General features: G+C 42.7%; 1 protein-coding gene across 6 annotated transcripts in view; it reads right to left on the bottom strand.

The window, feature by feature from the left end:
• The window catches only part of AOAH (acyloxyacyl hydrolase), a 191,919-nt gene that overhangs the window by 98,850 nt on the left and 73,274 nt on the right, over positions 1–19,795 (bottom strand). For all 6 annotated transcript variants that reach the window (XR_003679783.2, XR_008617356.1, XR_003679784.2 and 3 more), the window contains 6 exons: positions 17,557–17,627; positions 10,138–10,198; positions 8,974–9,044; positions 8,044–8,092; positions 5,432–5,480; positions 3,471–3,565 (listed from right to left, as the gene is read on the bottom strand). Coding sequence is in view for 2 of the 6 variants with exons in the window: in XM_024130149.3 (XP_023985917.1) it covers positions 3,471–3,565; positions 5,432–5,480; positions 8,044–8,092; positions 8,974–9,044; positions 10,138–10,198; positions 17,557–17,627 (396 nt within the window). In the remaining 4 variants the exon portion in view is untranslated. The remainder of the gene's footprint in view (positions 1–3,470; positions 3,566–5,431; positions 5,481–8,043; positions 8,093–8,973; positions 9,045–10,137; positions 10,199–17,556; positions 17,628–19,795) is intronic.

Below are 19,795 nucleotides of genomic sequence, written 5' to 3'. Positions count from 1 at the left end.
TTAATCCATTTACATTTAAGGTAATTTTCAATATGTATGTTCCTATTATCATTTTCTAAATTGTTTTGGGTTTGTTATTTTAGGTCTTTTCCTTCTCTTTTGTTTCCTGCCTAGAGACGTTCCTTTAGCATTTGTTGTAAAGCTGGTTTGGTGGTGCTGAATTCTCTTAGGTTTTGCTTGCCTGTAAAGGTTTTAATTTATCCGTCAAATCTGAATGAGACCTTTGCAGGGTAGAGTAATCTTGGTTGTAGGTTTTTCCCTTTCATCACTTTAAATATGTTTACCACTCCTTTTGGCTTGCAGAGTTTCTGCTGAAAAATCAGCTGTTAACCTTATGGGGATTCCCTTGTAGTTATTTGTTGCTTTTCCCTTGCTGCTTTTAATATTTTTTCTTTGTATTTAATTTTTGATAGTTTGATTAATATGTGTCTCGGCATGTTTCTCTTTGGATTCATCCTGTATGGTACTCTCTGTGCTTCCTGGACTTGATTGACTATTTCCTTTCCCACGTTAGGGAAGTTTTCTACTATAATCTCTTCAAATATTTTCTCAGACCCTTTCTTTTTCTCCTCTTTCTGGGACCCCTATAATTCGAATGTTGGTGCGTTTAATGTTGGACTAGAAGCCTCTGAGACTGTCCTCAATTATTTTCATTCTTTTTTCTTTATTCGGCTCCCTGGCAGTTATTTCCACCATTTTATCTTCCAGCTCACTTATCCTTTCTTCTACCTCAGTTATTATGTTATTGATTCCTTGTAGAGTGTTTTTAATTTCAGTAATTGTGTTTTTCATCATTGTTTGTTTGCTCTTTAGTTCTTCTATATCCTTGTTAAATGTTTCTTGTATCTTCTCCATTCTGTTTCTGAGATTTTGGATCATCTTTACTATCATTACTCTGAATTCTTTTTCAGGTAGTTTGCCTATTCATCTTCATTTATTTGGTCTTGTAGGTTTTTACCTTGCTCTTTCATCTGTAACATATTTTTTTGTCGTTTCTTTCTTTTTTTGGGTGGGGCTGTGTTCCTGTCTTACTGGTTGTTTGGCCTGAGGCGTCCAGTGCTGGAGTTTTTGCATTTGGTTAGAGCTGGGTCTTGGTGCTGAGATGAGGACCTCTGGGAGGCCTCACTCCGATTGATATTCCCTGGAGTCTGAGGTTCTCTGTTAGTCCAGCGGTTTGGACTTGGAGCTCCCAACACAGGAGCTCCGGCCCAGCCTCTGGCCTGGGAACCAAGATCCCGCAAGCTTCGTGGCACGGTAAAAAAAAAAAGGAATAAAGGAGCAGTACAACATCAAAGAATAAAAAACAAAATAAAATTAGAAAGATAAAAAATATAGTAGGAAAAATAAAACTATAATTGAAACAACTGCAACAAGGTAAAATAAAACCAAAGCAGAAAAAAGGGAAAAAAAAGGGGGGGGGGCAACAAGCCAAAAGGAGAGATCACCGGTTTCTGGGGGTTCCTCCCATCCCCTTAGGTTTCTGTGGTCCCCCACCAGTGCCTGGTAGGTGCCCTAGTTGTGAGGAGACGCAAATTCCGCATCCTCCTAGTATGCCATCTTGACTCCACCCCTAATCCCCTATATTTTTTTTTGAATTTCTTTTTTCATTTTTGCTCTTATAAATAACTCTTTGATGAATACTCATGTACATAGATTCTCGAGCAAATGACTGCTTAGTTTTAAAGAGGAACTTTCAGAAGCAGAATTACTTGTTAAAATCACAAACGTTATAACGTCACTTTATACATATTGTCAAGTTGCCTGTCAGAGAAGTTCTAGCAACTTAAACTCTCATTAGTGGTGAAGGAACATGTCCCTTTCACCATATTCTTGCTAAAAGTAGGCCTTTATCACTTTTTAACCTTTGCTTATTTGACAGATGATAGATGATACCTCATTGTTATTTTAATTTGTTTTTCTTTGATTACTACTGAAGATGAAACTGTTTTATATTTATTGGTCACGTTCTTGATCATTAAAAAATTAAATTGTTTTTTCCTTATTGATATGCAGGAACTCTGTTATTAGAGAATTTAAATCTTGTCTTATATGTTATAAATATTGCTCTAGTTTTTCATTTGTCTTTTAATTTTATGAATTTTTGGACATTGTATACATTTGAAGATTTCATGTAATTAAATCTAGTAATACTTTTTTTTGGCCTTGCTTTTATAATACCATGCTCAGAGAGATTGGAATACTTCTTAAAATAATCTTTTTCAGGAAAGCATAAATCTGTTATATGTTCTGAATATTTGAATGACTGAGAATATGTTTCTGTGGCCTTCATGTAGGAACCATATCTTGGCAGCTGGAGCAGTTTTGACACACAATCCTCAAAATGTTGTAGAGGCCATTCCACTATTTTCTGAAATTTATCACTGAAAGATAAGTCTGATGTCAAAAGGATTTTTCCTCCTAGTATGTCCCCTGGTTGTTTGTTGGGCTGAATGATTGCAAGATTTTTCTTTATATTTGGAATATAATGGAAAAGCAAGACATGATGAGGAGAGTCTCTTTTATATTCTCTGGAGTTCAGTGGGGTTTTGGATTAAAGTCAAGGATTTCTTCAACTCAAGAAAATTATCTTTTGTTGTTTATTTGGTCACCACTTCCTCTCTGTCTGATGTGTTCTCTTCTCCCGGGTTTCCTATTCAATCTCCTGGACTTACCCTATATGCCTCTTATGTGAGTTCCAGAATTTGGCTGACTGGTTTTCTCACCCTGTTTTTTACATTGTCCAACTTGCTAGTCAGTATGGCCATCGCATTTTTACATCAGGCCATTATTGTTTCACCTAAAAGTAGTCTTCCCTAACCTCAGATTGTTCCTTTTTCATGAGTATAATCTCCTCACATTATTGTTGAGAATCTGGATTTAATATCTTACAAAATTCACTTTCCTGTAGCAAGCTTTTTTCAAGAGTTCTTTTCTTTGGAGACCATGAACATTTTTTCTATGTTCAAATGTTTCTCTGTTTGCTCATCTTACAAGGGAGGTCTGTGTTTGCCCAGTTTTAGAACTTGGGAGAGGTTCCATCAGAGAGTATTCAGGTTCGTGTCTGATTTCTTCAGTGTGAGAAAAGGGATCAAAGAAGAATGTATAATTCTTGTAGTTTAACTTCCCTGGATCAGCGTTCTCATTTTATAGGAGGTTGAAGAGACAACTACATCCCGAGGTGGCTGTACAACAAGGGCTTCCCCACTATGCCCAAGTTTCCTTTCCACCCGGCAGGGGCACCATCCTCCTTCTCTAATGGATGAGATAGCTCTTGTTATGAGCCTGTTGTTCTTATCACAGTGTTTGAACTGAACTGAACTGAAATGGCTGTGGATGTGCCTTTGATGGCAGATTGTGCTGAGAAGGGAAATTTGCACCTGTTTGGATCTGGCATCACATTTATAGAGAGCAAGGGGGAAACAAACACAGAGGCCAGCACATCCCGCATGATTACTGCCAAAATTACTTACCAAAGACATCTGTGAAGCTGTGATCCAATCGGGAGGGATGTGAAAATGAGCCCCAGCTGAGTCTCCCAGCAAAATGATTCCCCTGGGCTGTGAACCTAGGTGGCACAATTTATTTGCATTATTTATGCACTCAAGTAGTTTGGAGCCTCCAGATTGGGTAGTTAGGTGAGCACATACCCTGGTGTGTATTCTGTGCATAGAGCATCATAACAGTGATGCATTGTCACTTTTCGAGTGTTGGAGAGTGAGGGACATAGCATTTAGGAGCGGAATGAGATTTCCAGGCCATTGAAACTGCCAGCTAAGCTGTACAGATACAGGTGTGCTTCCTAGCTCAGCATAAAACAAACTCCTGTGCAACATCTTGAGTGAATGCTAGATGAATAAAAGCAACAAAACTTTATCTGAACTCAGAAATATGCCCTAAATTTTGGTTCTGAAAATTGTTTTCTTGGAAAACACATGCATTTCTGTTAATATCCACTTTAGGAATTAGTAATCTCATGGAGCAATTTTGATTTTTTTCAAAGACGTTATGGTCTTTTAATGTCCTTAATCTATATATACAAAAGCACTGGATGGACAATTATGGCTGATTAGTGGGGAGACGGAGAGATAAAATCTCTATGCAGCCCTATATGTTTGGAGGTTAAGAATCACTTAATCTGATTCTAAGGCCCATCTACACGGATCATTCATCCATGGGTGATGCACGAACTCTTCCAAATCCCTTAAGATCCTGAAAGAATCAATCAGTGCCTCTCAGAGTCAGAGAGGAGAGCCTACTTCCTCCACCTCCAAAGGCCCCAAATCAAGCCGAGGATGGCCCAGCCTCACTCCAGCGGCTCCCTATCTCGGGACTTTGTGACAGCCAGCACTTGGCCACACAAGTGGGGACTGAGAAGGCCCAGGACATTGAGGAGGGGTTGGGATTTGGGGAATCCAAGAGGCTTCCCACAGTGAACCCAGAGCCTCACACCAGGATTTCACTTAGATCTGAGTTTACTTATTCATTTGTCTATTTGTTAATGCATTCCTTTATTCAACCAACAAGCATTTCTAAACTGTATTATTATGTGTCAGGTCCTTACATTTTCTACCTCCATCCTGTCCTTCTAATAGCTTACAGACAATTAGACTTTAAGCTGATTGAGGGCAAGGACTGTATGATGTCTGCCCATAAAAACTCAGAGCCAAGTATAGCCCTTGGTGCATAATAGGAATAGGTGTTCAGGAAATATCTGTTGAATGAATGAATGAATGAATGAATGAAATGCTTCTAAATGTTAGGGGAAAGCATTGTCTAAACATAAAACAGTGATGCTACCACAGGGTCTTGTTTGAGACTCTTTGGGCATCACCAGGACCATGTTTTCAGTACTGTGGGGGTGGTAATAGGTTCCTCCTAAGAACACTGGTAGCCCAGGTGTATGTGGCATTGGGCATTTAGAATACAGAGCTTTGCTCAGGTATTTTTGGGAACTCTCAATGGCTATTGCTTGGAGGTCTCCCTCAAGTCACCCAGATATGAGTCTTTAGCCCAGCTGACACAAGGACTCTGTCAGTACAAGTCTAGACGTCTGACCTTGTAGTGTATTGAGGACACAGAGAAGACTGAAAATTATCACCTCCACTTATTTTTTTATTTGGAGAAGTGCTGGATTTCAGTTACCCTGTTATCTATCTTACAGCCTTTTCTAATATTATCATTAAAGTTTCCAATTCCCCAAAAAAGGAATCAACTAACAAATTCAGTTTTGCTTTGTCTTGATTCTGCCTCATTTCTCTATAATCTTTTTCATGTCATTTTCTAATTTGTCACGAAAATAAATGTAAATTGGTCAACATTATGTTGTAGCATCATGCACTTCCTCACTTGGATGGTCTGTTTGCTTCAATCTGACTCAGATTAGAAAAGAATATTCTATTGGAATAAGTACACTGACTTTTATAATTCATACCTTCACAGAATTTCTTCTCGTATGGAATTCCATCTTTTGGATCAACACCCTTTAAGAGAAATGATGAAATTAGCAGCTTGCTTTTAAATTTATGAGACACAAACACGAAATCCTTCCCAAATGGCTTTAAAAGCACAAAAACAAATCAGTAGATAAAATCCTTTAAAGTCTCTTGAGCCCTTAATCCAGCATAGCAACATCCTAAGTAAGTGAATTGGGCTTTAAGGAACTGGGGGCAGGAATAAGGAGAGATCCAGAAACCGGACCATCAGAAGGATGCAGGGCAGGGCTCTGAGTGCTGGTAGTATCACCCGGAGGGAGCCCCGAGGGTCCATTCAGTGACTGGGACAAAGGGGCAGAGTGGGTTCAGCAGTCTCTGAGTTGGAGCTCTAAGTGTCCTGACACCTCCAGTGCCTTAGGGTTGATGCTTCTAGAGCAGAGATTCTCAACAGGGCTGATTTTGAGGCACCCCTCCCCCACCCCTTCCCCACAGCCATCCGAAGGGACATTTGGCAATGCCTGGAGACATCTTTGGTTGTTACATTGGGGGGAGGGGGAGCTACCGGCATTTACTGGGGAGAGGCAGGGATGCTACTGACCATCATACAATTTACAAGGCAGCCCAAACCATAAAGAATGATTCCAAATGTTGATATGATGAGACTGAGAAACCCAGAAGTGAGGTTGAGCCTGTGAGTGGGACAGAGTTAACACAGCTGAGGGCACTTCCTAACACTTAAAGCTAAGTCTGTGCATTAGTGGAGCAGCTGGTCCTTGGAAGGTTTGAGCAGAGCCTGGATAACTTTAAAAAAGTTTAAAAATATATATATATATATAATTTTTTCTTTCTTTTGTTTGCCAAACTCTGGTCTGGAGAGCACTGGCATTCCACTAGATATTAATGATATTAACAGTATTCTAGGAAGAAAGAACCTGATGGTCAGAGATGTACTGGAAACAGTGTGTTCACTGTCTTGGTCTTGGGGACTCCCAACGTGCATTAAAACATTAAAGATGCTGAGAAATTCGGAAGTAAAGAAAACCGTTCAGGCTTATTTGACCCAGTACTTTCCAAACTTTGCTAGAGCGCCTCTCCTCCCCTACCTCTTAACCTCCCACTCAACACTGGAGTTCTTGGGCACGGTTTGGGAAATGTTGGACTTAGAGATTGTAAAGTCCTCTCTGAGTTTATGATTTTGTGATTCTGGGAGTCATTTTTCCTCCATGGAAAGGGATAGGTATGAAGGTCATGTGTCTTTCTCCTGTTACTGATGATAAACTCTGAGTCTTGGCTCCCTGGGCTCCTGGTGGATTTCCACTGGTCTAGCACAGTCTCTTATTGGCCTTCCTTATGTAGGTGGGCTCCCATGTCAGAGGCAGGGATGGGGTCATGGAACCAAGACAGCAGCTTCACACACTAATAACCCCCCATGTCCTCCAACATGACAACTAAGCTTGACTTTATCGAACAAGAGCTGCCTTGGGGGTCTTGACACCTTGACACCTTAAGATCTAGGGGACATGTCTTCCCCTCCTCATGAAAAGGCAGTGTGACTGATGATAGGGTGCGTAGGTAGGGCTATACCAGGATACAATCTGTCTTGCTCTCCATATCTCAGAAGAAATGGACCGTCAGTGTCCTGGAGAGAGGAAACTATTTACAGAAACTTTCTCCTCTTCATCCAAGCAGACAAATTAGGCAACCATTCAGGGGCAATTTATCTTGAAGCTGGGGAATCTTAAACTTCAAGTCTCCTTGTTTGTACGATCCCTGGCTGTGTGAGTGCTGGGAGCAGCTGGGAGCTATAGAGTGTTTTAGGTGGAGAGGAGCCAGGCTGCACTCAGAACAATATTTCTACATAAGCACTCCTGGTAAATTGGAAAAGAGATCTCAGAAGAAAGGGACCTGAATTTCTAAGACTCCAGGAATTTGTTAAGATTTATTTTATTGTTCTAATTAATTATACTTTTATTCTTGATTTTGTATTTGTATTTGGTATTCTTTTTCTTCATGAGGACCCCTCAAATCCTATAAGCTCAAGACCTCACAAAACTGGGTCTGCCGCCATTGCCGTGCTAAGATTAAGTGTTTGGCTTTTCTCTTTCCTTCCCTTTTCTCTACCTGGAAGCTGCTAATTTATTATTCATAGGGAACTGGGGCACCAGCATTAGATGCCTCAGGATGTGGGTAGTGGGGTAACTAGAGGTAACTTCCACTCTGCCTGACTAGCCTTATGAAATAGAAAAAAATGGCTGCAATGAAATGGTGACAGCATGCGGTTTGCTCCAATAGCTGTTTTGGTTGCTATAAAACTTTGCTAACACCACTCTCCATTTAATTTCACACTGTTCGAAACAGAATAAAAGGATTAGATGTGAATGACCTTAAGCAAGATTTATAGTGGCTGTGACAGACACAGCCTCAACTCTTATTACATCATGGACACTCTTCACATGTGATTGGATTCTATGCCCCTCTTCCAAACATTAGAAAAAGAGTTGCTGTAGTCTACCATCTTCTTCCTTAGGTCTGACTGAAGCAAACAGGCAATGGGCTTTTAAGGAGGGCGGAAAGCAAGAGAACAGGGTTAAATTTGAATTTAGTCACTTACCCAAATGCCATTACAGTTTGAATCCTGATGTGTATCCCAGTTGTCTGGCCTATGAAGAAAACATCAACATTGGTCTTCGGCATGTATTTATCACTCTGAATGTCAGCTTCACAAATGAAGGAATGAATGAATGAGTGCTACACTAAGTGTCTTCGATAGACAACAGTTTCTTCAGGGTAAAGTGCCACACAACACTGTGTGTTGTGGCACACAGAAGCCTCACTTGGCCTCTTTACCATTCTCTTGCCTTTGGATGTTTGCTGGGAACTGTGGACCAAATGCAGTCTTTTCACAATTGACTATATTCATGGGAGGTATTGTTGTGGAATGATGCTGATGAGAATAATGAACACATCTGCAGTCCATTTCATTTAGATAGGTGACACCATTAAAGTTATGCCTCTAAAGTCCCAAACATCTGGTTAATGCTTCAGCACTGTAGTCACAGCTAAGATGAAGGCTGGCATACCCAGTTTGAAGTCTGAGATGTGATTGACTGAACATCAGCCTGGGACTAAAATGTGACGTGTGCTCTACTCTCTGCCCCCATCGCCCTCTTCCTGGTGGAAGAGGATACTCTTTCTGGGCCCAGGGCTGCCTGTAGAACTTGTGCAGGAGGATGGATAAACGTCCACAATAACCTGTCTACTCACGTGTTTCTCCCACTAGACTGTAAACTCCTCGAGAGGAGGCCTATTTCTATTTGTTTACCACCCAACATGATGCAGAGTGCTTGGCAACGCTCGATGAGCATGTTTTGGGCAAATGAATGAACAAACACTGTTTTTTCATTGAGCTTTACTTCAATTAGTACATGGAGGTCCCTTCTCTCTGTAAGCATGAATCCCCTAGGCTGAGGGAGATAATTATGCCTTCTGCCTCCTTTTCAGAAGGTAATTTTCAACATGAGTGACCAGCAGAGACCGTTACCTTCTGCCTGGGTATGCCATCTTGTTGCTGTCGTTACAGTCTCTCCCTCGCCAGTGAGAGCCCCGCAGTGTCTGAAATTGAAGAGCACACACAGGAAGGGTCAGTTCTGCTTTGACATTATCCACAGTGAAGGCCAATCAGAGCTGTCTGAGGGATACTGACATCTGCCACTTTAAATCCAAATATAGTCTAGGAACACTAGAGATCACTAAGAAAATTAAGATGATATGCTAAGACCTCCTGTGTGAGGTGAAATGTAATATGGTACCAGGGCCAATCACAGATGAAGTGTGTGTGTATGTGAGAGTGTGTGTACGTGTGTGTATATGTGTTGTCGGGTGCGTGCTGATATGTGAGTGTATGGGGGTGCATGTGTGTGAATGTGCATTATGTGTGCACGTATGCAATCACATGGGTTGTTATGTGAATGCATGTTTTATACACGTGTCTGTGTACATGTGTTCATGTGTATGTGTCTATGTGCACTTCCACAAAGAGCAGGACCATCCAACTCCCTGAACTTTCTCTATCAAAGGCTCCAAAACAATTGGTTTATTGGGTCCAGTGATTAATCATTTTGCTGGATAATTTTAAAAACCTCTAGCCAAACTGGTTAGTTGTATGGATTTATTATATTTTTGACATGTCTGATTTGAAAGAATCAAGAGTCATGATAATGTCAAACAATGTTTCTATTTCTCACGTTCCCAGGTAGAGTATTTGAGATCCCACCTACTTTGGAGAGTTTGTAACATCTGTTGCTTGCTTGTTGAATTTCGCAGAGAACACTCTGACAGCCTAACTGTTCTAAATCTAACATGTGTACACAGACATAAACACACACACACACTTTAAAAAAGTAAGTTAAAATACGTTTAAGAATTTTGAAAATAATTCCCAACACATTTCAAGATAACTGTTATCCCCGTGGAGAATTCCAGCTGGGAATGGCTTCAGGAAGCCAAAACAGTCTAGGACTAAGATCCACTTTGATGGTCCATGTATTAGTAAGATACCAAAAAGTCTGTAAACATCATAAAATGGTGTATTATCACATTAATAATACACTCAAATGGCATTCAATCTTGCCTTATTAAAGGAAAGAAATTTATAGGAAGCGACGCGATATTTAGAGAACATCTGGTTAGTCTTAACGATACTTACTGGGAAAACACTGTATTTGTCTGAATCTACATCTTTGAATGGTAAAGAATTTTGTATAGCCCTAGAAGAAAAAAAACAAAACACCTGGTGAGCTAAGAAAAAACAAACGGTGTTTGTGAAAACAAATAGAGACATTTTTAGATATGGCTGTGTTGAGTTTATGTGACAGAACCCCATTCTAAAAATAAAATTAAGGACCTAGGGCTTCCCTGGTGGCGCAGTGGTTGACAGTCCGCCTGCCGATGCAGGGGACATGGGTTCGTGCCGCTTCCCTGGTGGCGCAGTGGTTGACAGTCCGCCTGCCGATGCAGGGGACATGGGTCCGTGCCCCGGGCCGGGAAGATCCCACATGCCGCGGAGTGGCTGGGCCCATGAGCCATGACCGCTGAACCTGCGCGTCTGGAGCCTGTGCTCCGCAACGGGAGGGACCACAACAGTGAGAGGCCCGCGTACCGCAAAAAAAAAGAGATTCTCATCAGTTCTGAGAGTCTCAAGTCAAATGAATTGAGCCAGAGCCAGTATGGAGCCTAATTGGTGGTATGGAGCCTGTCTTATGAGCTCTGAGATGGTGGACCCACCACAAGTCCACATTAATAGACCTCTTGGGAGATGACATCTCCTGTAAGACTAGGTAGTTTTCTCCCATGTTATTTGACCTCTTGGATAGCTATTTTATGTTTCTAGATGAGAAAAGGAGGGAAGACACAGAGGGAGAGGGAGAGGGAGATGGAGAGAGAGAAAGAGGACGAACAGACCCAAAGAGCCATATTTTCAGTCTGAGAAAAGGTTCTGGGTAAAAGGCCTCGCTGAGGATGACAAAGCTACCCCTTTCCACCTTTGCCATCTCAGGGATGAGAGTTTGTCCCTGAAGGAAGGAACAATGAGTTGTCTCTACAATTAGAAAGTTAGTTCATTAAATTAACCTTTACCTGCTTATTTTAAAGGCTTAGAGTGACGAACCAAAACCATACATTCTAGACACGAGAGGGTAGATTGGTCATCATAAGTCACATAAATTGCAATTTACATAAACTCCACAATCCCTTATTCATAGCCCCCAAATCCAAACAGGTCTGAACACCAAAAGTTGTTTCTTATTTTCAACTTTGCAGCTAACACATTTGGTGGCAAAACTTGACCCAAATTGGTCTAAGGCAATTCATAAGCTATACCTTATTTAGTGTGACTATCCATATATTTCATTGCTGATATATAAATTTGTTTGATTAGGAGGTGCTGGGAGTGTTAGGTGAGTTATGGTATATGCACCATATGTTACTTTCTTAAAATCTGAATTCCAAATCACATCTGGCTCTGTTTTGGATAAAGCATTGTTGACTTTCACTACTATTACTTCTGCAAAATTGTATCTAAACTTGATACCTTGTGTATCCTTACAGGTATCTGGTTGTATGCTGAAATATCATTCATTCATTCATTCATTACACAGCCATTTTTTTTTTTTTTTTTTTTGCGGTATGCGGGCCTCTCACTGTTGTGGCCTCTCCCGCTGCGGAGCACAGGCTCCGGACGCGCAGGCCCAGCGGCCACGGCCCACAGGCCTAGCCACTCCGCGGCACGTGGGATCCTCCCGGACCGGGGCACGAACCCGCACCCCCTGCATCAGCAGGCGGACTCTCAACCACTGCGCCACCAGGGAAGCCCCACAGCCATTTTTGAAGTCCTTGCATGTGCCAGGCATCCTATTAGATATTAGGGCTGAATATAAGATGCATTTCCTATGCTAGAAGAGCTTAATGATGGGTGGGGGAAAACAAGGCATCAACAGATAACCACAGTGCTATGGAGAAAATTCTATAAGAGGGTTGTGCACCCAGAGGGAAAACATTTCTAACTCTATACAGGGAAGGAGGTGATATTAAGGTGAAAGCTAAAGGATGAGAAAGCATTTTCAAAGCAAGTAATTGGGTGACAGGTGTGGGTGTTCTAGTAGGAAGGAAAAGTATGGGAAGCACCTTAACATAGCTCTAGGTTCTGAAATTAGATTCATTGGATTTGAATCCCAGGTCTGCCATCTACTTGGTATGTAACTTTGGGCAAATTATTTAATCTGTTTGTACATCTGTTACCTCATTTGTAAACGGGGCCAGTGTCAGTACCTGCTTCCTAGGGCTGTTGCAAAGACTAATATCGTTGTTACGTGTGAAGCAAGGAAGACCTGTGCCAAGCATGTACTTACAGAATATTAGCTCTTTTTATTATTATGTACAATGCTAACAGTTATTCCAAGGATGGTTTCTAGGATTGGGCAAACAGAAATCAGGTGTCTGCTCTTATGACATTTTAGTTTCTGGAGACATCTCGAATCCAATCCATGGACTCTCTTCAGATTTTCAGGTTCCCAGCCACACAGTGTTCCATCCAGTTATGCGTGTCCATTATTTTTAGGTATTTTTACCGTAAGCACCTTTGCAGCAAGCATTTTTGCTGTAAACATTTTCACTGCATAACTAATTGGCCATAAGACAATTTTGCCATAAAAGGTAAAATGACTGGTTGATAGTTTGTTTTGATATATATCATAGAAAAATCATGACAGATGATGATGATTTGCCCTAAGAACTTGTTTCTGATTTTGAAGCACACTACAGTGGAGGAGAAAGAGGTTGAGGGCCTGAAAGTTGCAGATTTGAACTCGCATTTCCCATACAACTTTGGAATGTTTATCAACAGACATGTTACAAGATGCCAAGAACACACAACAGTGTAGAGGCTTTCACAACACAATACAAAGCTTAGGTATAAACATGCATCCTAGTATTTGGAAACTCATACCTTTCCTAACGAAGGAAGAAATCTTAGCAAAAAAGAAAAAGTGTGATGCCAAATGAGGAGAAGAATCAACAAGAAAAAACAGCGTGTAAAATACTAAGAATGAAAGACCTGGAAGACAAGTGCTTATGTACAAGTCACGAAATAAGATCAGTCATTTGCGCAGTATTGCCATGAAATATACACACACTTTAAATATATTCAGATATTTTGAATTTAGCAATAAAGTCTCTTTAATTTTGTAATTCATTTTTCATGTTTCATGATGTCCTTCTTAATGTCTCTCTTATTTTTCATTGTTTTATCCTTTACAGCAAAATCATGGCTAATTAGTTACGTGGCAAAAATGTTTGTGGCAGCAAAGCTGTCTAAGGCAGAGAAACTTACGGTGAAAATACCTAGAACCCCAGTTACCACGTTGGCTGGTGCAGCTAATCACCTGCTTGCTGCCCCTGCCCTATGACTATCTGGGGTTGGGCTAGCAGGCTTGACCCAGGGAGCAATTGTGATTGCAGCTGAATGGCATTCGTTACATAATGGTGAGCTATTCAAGTTCAAAGTGCCTAAAATTATGTCATGAAACTGGGACATTACAACAAAAGAAAGCTAGGGGGAATAAAGTTTCCATGTGTATCTGCCTCATATTTGAGTCCCAGGCAGTACTCCAGGGCCAACGTGACTCTGTTTCATATGCATGTGGATGCGTTATGTGCATCCCTGTAAGATAAAATGAGAGCAGAGGACACATCCTGACGTGTTTACACGGCTCACCTTGTGGTGGGGACAAGGACGATGCGGGTGGCAAGAGCAGGGCAGGGGCAAGAAGGAACAAATGAAAAAAGGCAAAGAATGATGAATTAAAAGCACAGTTAACGTAAGATAAGGTAGTCTGTGTGAATTTATGTGAAATAATACATATGTGGGTTCATGCATTTGGAAATTCAATAAAAAGAATAAATTATTAAGAGGGGACCCTCCTGTCCTGCCACTGCTACAACAGAAAATAGGCAGTATATAGGCACTGTGAATTCTGGTCAAAACAAAACAACAACCAAAAACTTGGTTGCCCCAATGGTAGTAGCCTGGTATCCTAAACATTTGTTTTTCTAATAAAGTAGTGCTTTTTCTTTATTTATTCCCTTGTTTCTACAGAGTCCCTACTAAAACTAAGCAGTGTGGTAGGAACCAGGGATAAAAAGTTCACCAAGAAATGGTACCCCCGCTCTCCAAGAGCTGTCGGTGGGTGTAGGAGACTGATGGGGAAGCAGCCAGAGAACACGGTGCAGGAGTAGGCACCAGCGAGCACGGAGTACGGATGAGGACAGCCAAGTGACCGAAGCTAGGCTGGGAGCTGGAAAACTTCCCACGGGTGGAGACACCTCCATTGTATTTTGAAGGCATTAGACCAAACAGGATGGGGACAAGAGAGGCACAGAGCCAGAAAGGCATTCTTACTGCAGGGGATTTTAGGGAAGGACTATGTAACAGAAGACACATAGGTCTTTGTCTCTACCACCTGCTGACTGTGCTAGCGGGTCAAGCATTAAATAAACTAGAACCGACTTGCTCATCTGAAAGTGAGGCTCTGAGTCAAGGGACAGGCAATGTTGTGGCTCTGAGCCTGACCTTTGTAACCAGGCTGCTGGGTTCAAACATCATATTTATCCATGACTAGCTCTGTGACCTTGGACAAATGGCTTTACATCTTTAAAAAGGGGACCCGGGCTTCCCTGGTGGCACAGTGGTTGGGAGTCCGCCTGCCGATGCAGGGGACGCGGGTTCGTGCCCCGGTCCGGGAGGATCCCACATGCTGCGGAGCGGCTGGGCCCGTGAGCCATGGCCGCTGAGCCTGCGCGTCTGGAGCCTGTGCTCTGCGATGGGAGAGGCCACAACAGTGAGAGGCCCGCGTACCGCAAAAAAAAAAAAAAAAAAAAAAAGGGGGACCAAAAAATGTTGTCTGTCTAACAGGGTTGCATTTATAAGAGTTCCTGGTGCAGAGACAGTATCAGATAACTTTTACTTGTCATTATTATTACTGAGCCACAGGTTGTTTTAAAGAATAAACGAGGCTGGAAAAAAAAAAAAGAATAAACCAGGCTGAATTTAAATGTGCTTTATAACCCATGCAGCACTGAATAATTCGTGACCCGGTATGAATTATACTAGAAGCACAATGATTTTTAGAAAGAAGAAAAACATACTGCTTTTGCTTTTTCATGAAAAAATTTCCCTTTGAAATTGGGACAGGAAAATCCCTGGCCACAGAGGCTCTTGAATTCAGGTTTTCAAAGGTGGTTCAATTGAAGAGTTGTCCTTTTAGGTCCTGAGGGCCCACGTTTGGTTTGACACAGAAAATGCAATGATGCTTTCAGCAAGGAGGGGACAGGGGTCTCGATTCAACAACAGCTAAGCATGATGAAATGGTCAGGGGCTTGGGACCTGGCTGCATCTTAGCCTCCCACACTTTCCTTCATGTCCGATATTTCCCCTCTACTCCTCATGTCCTGATGGTCTCTGCCTCCACTTCTATTCATGAAAAGCGGGATTGATAACTGTTCCAGGATTCAAGTCCACACTTTGCACAGTTGGCTTGCAGGAGCTTATGTGGGCCGATGAACCAGGAAAAGTTTTTAAACTCTTGCATCCCTAAGAGGCTCTGAATGTGGGTCAGATGCACAGCCGCCTCCTCTCCTGAGATACTTTCAAAGCAGACGGGGGATGTTCAATGTGTTTAGAGTCCATGAAGCTCATGAGATGAAGGATGGAGGAACATAGGCAAAGTGCCTCTATTGTGGGTTGAACTGTGTTTACCAAAAAGATATGTTGAAGTTCTAACCCCTGCTCCCTGTGAATGTGAACTTACTTGGAAAAAGGGTCTTTGCAGATGTTATTGAGTTAAGATGAAGCCATAAGTGTGGACCCTAATCCAATATGACTGGTTGTAAAAGGAAAAACAGACACACAGGGAAGATGGCTCTATAAGAAGAGGGAAGCAGAGATTGGAATGACACAGCTGCAAGCCCAGGGTTGCCAAGGATGGACGGGCACCACCAGAAGCTAAGAGGCAAGGAAGGATTCGACCCAGAGTCCCCGAGGGAATCTCAAAGGGATCTGGCCAACACCTTGCTTTCAGACTTCCAGCCTCCAGAACTGGGAGGGAATATATTTATGTTGTTTCAAGCCACCTAGCTTGTGGTATTTTATTACAGCAGCCTTGGGAAACCAATACAGCCTCTCAGTCCAGATGTTCAGCCTGACTCTCACCTCTGGGGAGTTCTTCCCTCTAACTCCTCACCATGAGAGCCAGGATGGACCGGGATGCACTCAAGTGATAGGAACTGCCTATGGGAGAGTGAGAATAAAAGCAACAGGGGCCAGGGCAGACGGAGTGGTCTCTGTGAATGTCTCACAGTGAAGGAACATTATTTTGAGTCATTAAAGCATCATCTGTACAGGTAGCATCTGTGGTCTGGCTCCTGAAATAGAATGTGAGCACGCTAGGGAGGACACAGTCAACCAGGAACCTAGGAACATGCCACGCTGTCCCACCAGGTCTCAGGCCAAGGAGTCTGCATTTTTAAAACTTTCCAAATGGGTCTATAGCTTGAGTTTAGACATGGGGAAACTGAAGCTCAGAGACATTAAGTGGCTCAAGTCTTCAAAGTTGGCTCAAGAGGCAGCGTTGCACAAGAGTCAAGAAAGTGGATGTTTCTAAAGAACAAGTGGGGTCCAATATACCTGGGGGTGTATCTTGGGTCCTCATGGCTGGGAGGAGTTACTTCTGTAAGACTCAGTTTCCTTCTCTGCGAAATGCAAATAACGATAATCCCTACTTCATGGAATTGTGAGAACTCAGTGCAGAAGTGCCTTGAAAGTTCAACATCTGGACCCCAGAACAGTGCCATACACTGCCTGGCAGCAGCCTCTGCCACAGTCACATGGGAAGCAGCCGAGTGGAAGGTGGACCTATGCTATTTTGCCTCTTAGTCCAACGTGCCTCTCAGGACTGTTCCATCTTTTAATGTTTTGGACAGTGATTACTATAACACCCAGCATAACCTCAGACTCAGAGTGCAGCTGGAGGGAGCATGGGATTTTAAACGGAGACAGGAGGGCTTGGGAACTTTGGACAGTGTCTCTGTATTAGGAATCCTGTTCATACATAGCAGAGCTAGATTTTCTAGGTAATAGGTTGGGCTCTGTGAAAAAATGGTCCTTTTCCAGCCTTGTGAGTGCCTTGCCCTAAAGATGCTCAAAGAGTCCCTGCCATAACAGGTGGCCAACCTTGTCTGTATCTTACACAGCAAGGAGGAGCTGTCCTGTCCCCAGGTGCGGTGCAAGCATGCACTGAGCCACTCACAAGTCTCACTGGCAGGCAGGCTGCATTCCAGTCCGGGGCAGTAAGTCAGGTTGGAGGTTCAAAGATGCTGGTATTCAGTATATTTCCAAAATGATTTGTTCTGAGCTAATTTGTCTTCTAGTTTCTGTACAAGTCATGAGCAAGAAACACTTTCACTTTCAGAAAGATGCCTTTTAACTTGAAGAACATTTTAGTCATTAGAAAACAGGGACAACCAAAGATGCTATCCCCTGCCAGTGCTTAGGAAGGGGAACTTGTATACGTACAATTTAATCCTCTGACAGATCTTGTCCAAAAATGGGAGTGAACAAATATCAGAACCACTTCTGGAATACGTCTGGAGAGAAAAACAAAAACAAAAAGTTGTTTAGTTCAAGGGATGATTTTCCAACTTCTAAAGGCCCTTCCTCTCCTCTTGGCTCCACAGTTTGGATTTCTGGACTCTTCTTTCTCCAGAATCTGGGCTATTTTACTTAACTAAATTTACCTCTTGTTCCTGTTTCCACGCTCCATATTCATTCCACCTGTGTGCCTTTGTTCATGCCGGCTCCTCAGCCTGAAGGCTTCCCCTTCTCCCCCAGCCAGCTAGTACCACCTTCATCTCTTTTCCACCTCTTCCCAAAAGGGTCTGGCCCACCTTGGTCCATTCTACTCAGACAACGTTCCTCTCCTTACTGTCCTCAGTGGCTTTAAAAAAGGATTTGAAAATAAAGACTGTTTTCAAATAAAATAATTCCTTCCTGTTATGAGATAAAATAAAGACTAACGGGAGAGACACTGGCTTAGGAAGAAGGAAGAAGGAAGGTCCCTTCCCTGGGGGAGGAGGGCTAGGGGAAGGAGGGGTGTGTAGATGAAGCCCCTCAAAGCTTCCTGAACAAAGGGATTTCAGACAGCAGTTTCCATAAGTTTTCAGACAGCAGTTTCCATTTCTAGCTGTGGGATAAATTAAAAGCCCTGGCTTCTTACTAAGTAATGATTTTAGAAAGATTGCAGTTCCCTTGATGCTTTTCTCAGACAAAAGAAAAAATCAACAGGGTAGAAAAAGTAAGGAACCAGCATTTATCAACAAAGGGAGAGATAGTTCGCTTTTCAAAAGTTCGCTTCACACCACTTTGCTTCTACGAAAGACCTAGGTTACTACCTACTCACGAACTGAAAGAAACCCAAAGAAGTTTTTTGCTCTCACAAAAAAAAAATGCAAAAAGCAAAAATAACGTTCATCGTTTGTTCTGCAGGAGCCTGTGGAGAGGCAGCGAGAACCCTGAACAGTGAGAGGGGCACCGCCCAGCTCCTTCCCCGGAAACAACACTGAGCAACTCAGCATCAGGCCACCATAGCTTTGAACTGGGTCTGTGAGCCTCTGTGCTTGATCTCAATCTATTTTGTGCATCTGTTAGCAAGATGTGTCCTAAGGTAATTGCTTCTTTGCCTTAGGAAAGACTTCATAGGAATGCTCTACTTTTGGATAGCGGGGAAACCTGTAGTGATTCCCTCTAGCCCAAAAAGTCCTTCAGATGGCTGTGAGTGGTATTAACAGCGTTGGTAATATTTTGACACTAGCAAAGGTGAACAGGTAACCTTTTCTGGTTATAAATGAGGTTTTTAAGGATCTTCAGGATGCTTGCTGAACTTTCTAGGATGAGGAAAAACGCTGATTAGCATGCAAGATTTGGAGACAGAAAAGACTGTCGTTGTTGTCATGCAGCTTACTGTCTAGTGGAGCGTCGGGGTGAATAGCCCAGCTCTTAGCATGCTCTGTGATGCCTGTGGTGGTCCAGGCATTAATATGGCTTTCTGGGAACTGGAGGAGGAGGCAGGCGAGGATCCAGAAATCAGATAGGAGGCAGGTGGGAAGGAAGAGACAGATGCTCTATGCTTTTCAACTCCAGGTACAGCTTGCAGACTTGTTACAGTTGTAATTCATGGGCTCCCCCCAATCTAGTAAATCAGAAAGTCTGGGGTAGGTCCCAGGAATCTGTGTTTTCACAGCCTCCCAGTCATTCTGATGCTTACTAAGGTTTGAGAACCACTGCTCTAGGTTCTAGCTGATGAAAGTGTGATCACAAACCAGGAGCATTGAGGCCGTCTGGGAACTTTCAGGACTAAAGTCTCTGGCCCCAGATTCAGATGACCTGCTGAATCAGAATCTGCATTTTAACAAGGTCCCAGGTGGCTGGACTACACACCAAAGCTGGGAAAGCACGGCCGCTGGTATAGGGGGAGCACCCTCGCAGTGCTGTGGGCACATGAGCAGGGCTGGCGTCTTGGGGGACTGACTGCCACACGTTTCAACCTGGCTGGAGTATAAGAACTTTCAGGACTAAAGTCTCTGGCCCCAGATTCAGATGACCTGCTGAATCAGAATCTGCATTTTAACAAGGTCCCAGGTGGCTGGACTACACACCAAAGCTGGGAAAGCACGGCCGCTGGTATAGGGGGAGCACCCTCGCAGTGCTGTGGGCACATGAGCAGGGCTGGCGTCTTGGGGGACTGACTGCCACACGT

This window comes from Physeter macrocephalus, chromosome 5 (genome assembly GCF_002837175.3).
Source record: "Physeter macrocephalus isolate SW-GA chromosome 5, ASM283717v5, whole genome shotgun sequence".
In the NCBI taxonomy this organism is placed as follows: domain Eukaryota; kingdom Metazoa; phylum Chordata; class Mammalia; order Artiodactyla; family Physeteridae; genus Physeter; species Physeter macrocephalus.
Note: the sequence above shows the minus strand (reverse complement) of the source record. Positions and strands in the feature narration are given on the sequence as shown.